Source organism: Lepisosteus oculatus, chromosome 6 (assembly GCF_040954835.1).
Source record: "Lepisosteus oculatus isolate fLepOcu1 chromosome 6, fLepOcu1.hap2, whole genome shotgun sequence".
Lineage (NCBI taxonomy): Eukaryota > Metazoa > Chordata > Actinopteri > Semionotiformes > Lepisosteidae > Lepisosteus > Lepisosteus oculatus.
Genome location: NC_090701.1, coordinates 51494308 through 51501620, shown reverse-complemented (window position 1 = coordinate 51501620; position 7313 = coordinate 51494308). Strand labels below are relative to the sequence as shown.

The 7313-nt window shown below is 37.6% G+C and overlaps 1 protein-coding gene across 1 annotated transcript; it reads left to right on the top strand.

Moving 5' to 3' along the window:
* Window positions 1-2870: 2870 nt before the first annotated feature.
* On the top strand, window positions 2871-6867 carry LOC102691090 (transcription factor 24). The gene is made up of 3 exons (XM_006633998.3): window positions 2871-3360; window positions 4097-4573; window positions 5925-6867. Exons 2-3 carry the CDS (start codon window positions 4121-4123, stop codon window positions 6036-6038), a joined length of 567 nt encoding a protein of 188 aa, XP_006634061.1. The 5' UTR covers window positions 2871-3360; window positions 4097-4120; the 3' UTR covers window positions 6039-6867.
* The last annotated feature ends 446 nt before the right edge of the window (window positions 6868-7313 follow it).

Sequence of the window (7313 nt, the reverse complement as noted above, 5' to 3'; positions counted from 1 at the left end):
TCCGTGTTCCTGGAGGTATTTTCCAGTGTAAGTATTTTGAGATTGAAACTAGGGATATTTGTGTGTATTACCTTATTACTGTTTCACCTCAATTCAAAATATATATTTTATTAGTTGTTATAAAATAATTAGTTTTATAAATAGTTTTATTATTATACAATTATTAGTTTTATAAAATATATATTTTGAATAAACTGCGTCTAATGTGACTCCATGTAAACTACAGTATACTACACATAATTTTACAAAATGACAGAGAGTATATTAATTTGATTGACTGTTGGTAAAGGTGTTGATTGTGGTTCGAACTCGTTTTCTCTCTAGAGATTGAGGGGTGCTATGATGAAGAGTCGCGTTCCCAGCGCTCTTGCGGTAAACCAGGGCAACAGACCTCCGTCCAGAGGTGACAGTCGCCTGGATAATTCCAATACAGAAGGGTGGCTCACTATCACAGGAAAAATGTCGTGTTACAGAAAAAAAAACGGTCACCAAGCAGGCAAGACAGTAAAAAAGTCTTGGATTAAAAAAAATTAAACCTGTTTTTCATTATTTGACTTTTCAAAAATAATTTGTTTGTTAGAACTACTGAAATAAGGTTTGGGGGAAAATATTAATTTAATTCTTGCGAAAGAACATTTAACAAAGCCCAGGTTAAAGTCAATGTGTATTTAAGAATAATGTCCAGGTGGGTAGCTGCGTCAGCATGCTAAGGCTGCAAGGGAACAAGTAATAGGTTTATTCCGTGCTGAAAATGAGAAGAAAATACAACGTTTCCGCCGCGGAGCCTTCTTCAGGTGTGAGAAAGACTTCAGGTGTGGTCTTTCTCACACCTGAAGAAGGCTCCAAGGCCGAAACGTTGTGTCTTCTTTCTTCTCTTTTCTGCACGGAATAAACGTATTACTTGTTCCTTTAAGAATAATGTAGTCAATAGGCTTTAAAAGAATATTCTACTTGTGCTGTACCACAGTGAAGAAAAATAGCAAACCAATCCAATGACTGGTTAATGTTAAGTACTCCGTCTGCAGTGTAATGTAAACGAATTATACTAAGTCATATTTTAGCTTCACCTTAATGAAAATAAAAATACAGTTTAGAACCGCATTATCGGCATAACCAGTACGAGGTCGAAGGAGAGCTGGAGTGCAAAACGGTATTATACGGGATTTATACGGAAACACCACACCAGGGCCAGGTCAACCGATGAAGGTATCGGTAAGTGCGCTACGGAAGGAAAACCTACTTGAACACAGGGAGAACAAACAGACTCCACGCACACAGCACCCCAGATCCGAACTGAACCCCGCGCCCCTGTACTGCCAAGCATTGTCCCAAATAATAATAATAATAATAATAATAATAATAATAATAATAATAATAATATACATTCGATACATATACTTTAATGAGAACAAATATATAGCCGACGTCGTCATAATAAAAATGTTTAATATGTTTATATTTCTGATGTAGACTGTTTACCACATAGTTAACGTATCTGATCTGTGTTGTCAACAATGTCGTTTGTATATCGAGTCAGTTGTTACACGCACATTGTGGTGTGCGCCTTTCGTTTATTTTTTGGCTTTACCCGTATTAATTTAGTGGTAAATAGTAATGTTTACAAAACCTACCTTTGATCGGGAGTGCTCGAGTTCGGATTCTCATTGCTTAAGCAAACAGTAGTTTTCATGCGTGGTCTGTTTAAATGTAAAATGGTCTGTTTTGAGTAAAATGGTCAAATGAGCGTTGTGTTAGTCTATGTTCCAGATTAATTAAATAATAATTCAGATGTTTGTTCCGAGGTTTGACCTTAATGTGAATATTAAGCAAATTTATCCCAATTACGTTTTTAACAGTACAGCGAAGGCGAGGGTTGGTTCAGTCGGAACTAGCAATATCAAATCGGATTAAAACATTCTGTTTTTACATTTCTTTTAACCTATTTTTTAAAAAAATGCAATGAAAATCGAATTAAACGAATTACTCCGCGCTGCTCCGATCTATTACGCTGTAGAAAAAAAAAATGAAATGTTAAGATTTCACAGTTGTGTTTCATTTTATCTGTGGCAACAATGTATATTGTCTACATCACATGTAGTTTGAGTTACTGCCTTGACAGGTCGGGCAAATGATGTGAGAATAATGGCCGTTGAAAGACAGGGAGTTAGTTAAATAGGTTGTTATATTATTACACACAGAACGTAATTCCCCGCGTACCTTTGATGGAACCCCAAAAAGAAAGCGAGCGTACAACCTCTGAAAGACGTAGAGTAATTAAGGGAAAAAAGCTTACTTAACCTTTTTGCTTTTCTTTATAATTAGTGCCCTGGAGCAATGCTGTTACTTCATCCTTACAAAAACAATGTTTATTAAGAACAGTCTGAGATATACATGTTATGAATAATTCCATTCATTAATTTGCCGAGATCCCCGTTAGCGGACATTGGAAATCAGTGTGATTAATTTAGGAGGCTCGCAAGAATTTCCTCATGCATGAATGTTGATTGCAGTTTAGGATTTATTTATTAGCTGTTACTGTGGAAATTAAACGGTGTGACAGCGCAATGAGAATATGCATCCACGCAATGTTTCTTAAGCCGCGTATCTGTATTGTTTTTTTTTTTACATTTAAAACGTCAAAATAATGCTTTATACTGTAAGAATAAATTAGTAGTCCACATCCGATTTATTTTAACATTTTATAAGCAGCCTATACCTTTGAATATTAAGAAAGTATAGGATTATTGGTATAATATAATGGATTAGATGGACGCCTATTCAAATGTTTTTTTGTAGTTACAGTATATGTTACATTATTACACATAAGTTAAAGTAGGAAGGAATGGTTTCATGAAATAGGAGTTTTCATTTCTAAGATAAAAATAACGTGATTTCACATTAGTTATTGGTCTTCCCTGCCTGTCATTCGTGCGCTTAAGTCTTGTTTAATATCTACGCAGAATGTAGGTGGTATACAGTTCAAAAATGCCTCTGGCGTTCTGTATGGGTCTCCATTCTCCAGTAAAAATAAGTTGGGGTAGGAGCGGAGCTGGGTGTCTCTCCTGCTGCCAGAGAGACTTAAGAGGTTGTGATTAATTACTCCAGAGTGAAAGAGCTGTCAACTCTTTGTGTTTCCATTAAATTAGAGGCTCCAGAGACCGACACACTCATTCAGGTGAGATCTCGACTCGCGAACGCAGGGACGCGGCACTTCTCCTCCACATCAGCCGCCGGCGAGTTATAAAGCTTTCTCGGCCGGGAGCTGGAATAGGGGAATCCGAGGGGCTCTGCGCGCCGACACAACTCTCGCAGACTGCATGCAACGTCTTCGGAGAGCACTACAATCTGGAACGTTAAAAGGTAAGCCTTGATCCACGTCCAACTAAATGACAGATAACAAACGTATAATAAATACTTCTCGAGTTAGTGCGGTTTAAAACAGAACCCACCGGAGGCGGTTTGTGTTACTAGAATCTTTCGAAAACTTATTATAGCCTCACAAAAAGAAGAGTTAAGACACAGATTATATACTGTACTGGAGAATGGGCCTGAAAAGCGTCGTTTTATTGCTCTTAAAGTATACCTTTTCACCGCAGTATGCGTGTTTTTGATTCCCTAACGAAGTCTTTAACCTCACACATTTACATTTTGAGTCTTTTATCAATTTTTGACGAAAGTGACGCCATGAAAGAAGCTTTTATGCAGGTTATGTTTTTTCATTTTCTATGAAATGCTAGTAGTATAGATACATAAATGTGTTTTGCAAAGTTTATCTAATCCAATACTACGTTACCTAAACCAACGGCACTTCTGAAGATTATAGGTCACATTTTCTTAAAATCCACAATGTGCCTGAAAATCTAAAGTAGAGGTCAAGGAGGCTATGAGAAATAAATGTATATATAAATACATTTATTTCACTTCAACTAGAGTTTTTGAATAATAGTCATAACTATATATATTAATATGTAAATCTAAAAGGTATATACATCTCTCACGTTTTTTTACAACACTTTCCTCATAAAGGAAGTGCGACCGAGTTATAATAATTCAAGTTGTGTCGCATAATTAAGTCCAAATGGGTTTTCTTGCGCAGGTTTGCAGTAGGTGCCGCGTCCCTATGGTTGGAAGGCACGCACTCCTTATGGATAGCGGGAATGATTCGTTAACAGTCATGGATGACAGCCCATCTTCCAGCCCGAGCTCCAGCCCCAGCCCCGACAGGGACGCCCTCTTGTCCCCGGACAGGCGGCGCTCAGGGGCGCTGACCCCCTCCAGGGTGGTCCGGCCTGGCAGCTTGGGCGGCCGGGGGAGACCGGCAGCGGCCAACGCGGCTCGGGAGAGGAGCCGGGTGCAGACGCTCAGGCACGCTTTCCTGGAGCTACAAAGGACTCTGCCCTCCGTTCCCCCGGACACCAAACTGTCCAAACTAGATGTCCTGATACTGGCCACCACGTACATCGCGCACCTGACCAGAACCCTCCAGGAAGAGGGGATGGACGAAGGAGAAGGAACCAGACAAGCTGAACTTTTACACTCGCTGAAAGGGGACGGCTATCTCCACCCAGTGAAAGTAAGTAAACATAAGGGAATTTATTTCTATTAAAAAAGAAAGCCGTAGTGTAAAAAACAAACTCCGTAATCTCAAATCTAGTCGTTTAACGGAATTATTGCTGTTTATGATAACGTAACAGTGTAGTTACTGTCAAACTGTTTAAATGTTGTAACCAATGGCTCATGTGGTTTAAGATATTGGGCTACGTGTTCGTGTTCTCAAGTCAGTTTTAATAAAACATACTGTACATTTCAGATGCATTGCCATCTATAAATGAGACCTTGCGCAAATGCCCTTTAAACTTTCTATCTTAAAAATGGCTGTTCTTTTGTAAATTGGAGGTGTACGGCTCATGTTTATTTGTGGGAATGCAGAAGTCGTCCAATTTGCGTTCCAGTCACAACAATGAGCTCAAAAATGTTTATTTTATGTTTATAGCAAATGTAGACGTTTATAGTAAGCAAGCCATGATACTTGTTGTTTACTTGTTAGGCCTACAATAATTACCTTTAACAACTTCATTCTGTCTGCCGTTTTAATCAGTGGGGTAAACATGAGAAAAATATTTGCTTGCAGATCATGCTCAGGATAAAACAATATATTTTTTTAAATAATTTAAATAAATGAAACGTATGTGATAGAGATTTTGAATTAAAACCGCAATGACCTAAAAACAAATATACTGTATGCTATGGTATTAAAGCGGAAAATATTTCGTTACTCTGAATTGTGCAAACGTTTTAACTGAATTGTATAACATTTCAGTGATTTTTGATGTCGCGGCATTCAGATTAAACCTTAAACCACTACCTCATTGTGTTAAATGAAATGTTGCGTACATTTAGTAAGGATGGCTAAATTAAACGCTGTTTTTATTCAATAAATAATATAGCAAACAAAATAAAATCGTTACAATCTGCTAATTCTGACTAATTTTTAAAATAAATTGGAGGTGTACTCCTAATATTTATGTGTAAATGTAGAAGTCGTTCGTATTACGTTCCACTCACATAAATAACTCAAAACTGTTTATTTTGTGTTTATAGTAAGCAAGCCATAGTCCTTTTTAAGTGAGGTGCAGCTGAAGTATTTGATGATTCGTAACAGTGGCGTATCTGCGACAAAAAAAACTAACACGAAATCTGAAACAACAAAATAAAATTGTTAAAACTTCCATTCGCTGTATTCGCATATCTAGGCTGCGACGCTTCTGGAGAACAGTTATCTTGCTTCATCACAAATTATCCAGTTTTCTGTAATGAATTTGGTCATGTTTCTCTCAAGAAATACGCGAAGCAAGGATGAGCTCAATACAGCACAGATCATATTAATGGAAGAAGGGTTCATATTTGTCCTGTTTTCTTTGCAGAAGTGGCCAATGCGTTCTCGACTGTACATCGGGGCTACAGGACAGTTCCTGAGTAGTTCCGGTCAGGGCGAGGGTTCGAATCAGGGAGAGCCGTCATCTGCTTCTCAGGCTTAAACACTCTCCCGTGACGGTTCGGCGTTTAATACTCACGCAACATGTGCACCTTTTGTTATGGCGGAGGAAGAAAAAGGTTTATTTCAATTTTGTGCGGCCGTCGCCCTGCTGCAGCGACAACCGCAGACAGGCGGTTTCTCAAAACTGCAGGGGGGTGGTCTCTCATGGTGTTTCTTCGTGTGGAAAAAGTGAACTGTATACATGGATTACATGGGAAATGTATTTGTGTTAAATACTTTTCATATTGGGTCTCTTGCATAAATTGTATCTCTTCAACAAAGCTTTTTTTTAATCTTGAAGAGAAACTGCTTTCAGAAACTGAAGTTTGAAGAATGAAGGTTAGTGCTTTTTCTGGGATGGCTGGGGAGTGAGAAGGACGCTAGGAACACAAGCTTGAGCATATAGTACATTAATATATTTGACCGTTTTGTAAATACTGTTTGAAAATATGCCATTCTGTCTGAGTCCATGTAATTTGCTTTATGTAAAGCTCCTGTAAAGCTGTTGAATTTTCTTTTCCAGAAAGTCCTACAACTCTGTACTTGTTACAGATTCTTGAAGAACTATTGTGCTTTAAAAAATTCCATTTGTTAAAGTAATGAGCTTTCATGCCTGACTGGTTGGCAATGCACTTTCTGTTAAAACATTTGCACTAAATGCATGTCTGAATAACGAAACATTTGTCAAGTGAAGTGGTCTGTCAGATTCCCAACAATACTGGTGGGACCATCCTAATGTCTCCCATGATTCTTCTTGTGAATAGATGTAAATACAGCAAATGGCTTATTAGATAATAAACGAAGAAATAAAAACAACTGATTCAAATGCTGCTACGTAGACAATTTGTGTTCTGTCTCTTAAGCTCTACCACTTAAACAGATTATCTCATATTGTAGTCACGTCCTTTCACAAACGACATGAATATGTAATTAACTCTTTCAACACATTCATTATTACAGTATATGAAAAGAATCTAAAATACTGGTAAGAAGACATATGTAAGCAGTTATCCTGTCAGAAGTTTCATTTGTAGTGTTTTTTTTTCTCTGTGTTATTAAAACTTCAGGTCCAAGTTAATTGTTAGTGAAAAAGACTAACTCTAATTTAATGCAACAAGTTCTGAAAAAATGCTAGTGTGCAGCATAATTTCCTGTTTAAGATAACAAGAAAACCTGTTAAATATAAACTCATTGCCATTAAAATGAAGAGAACAGGGGTGTGTAACATTTTGCCAATTAGTCAAAAAGTGCTACATGGTATTAAAGGTTCTGTTTG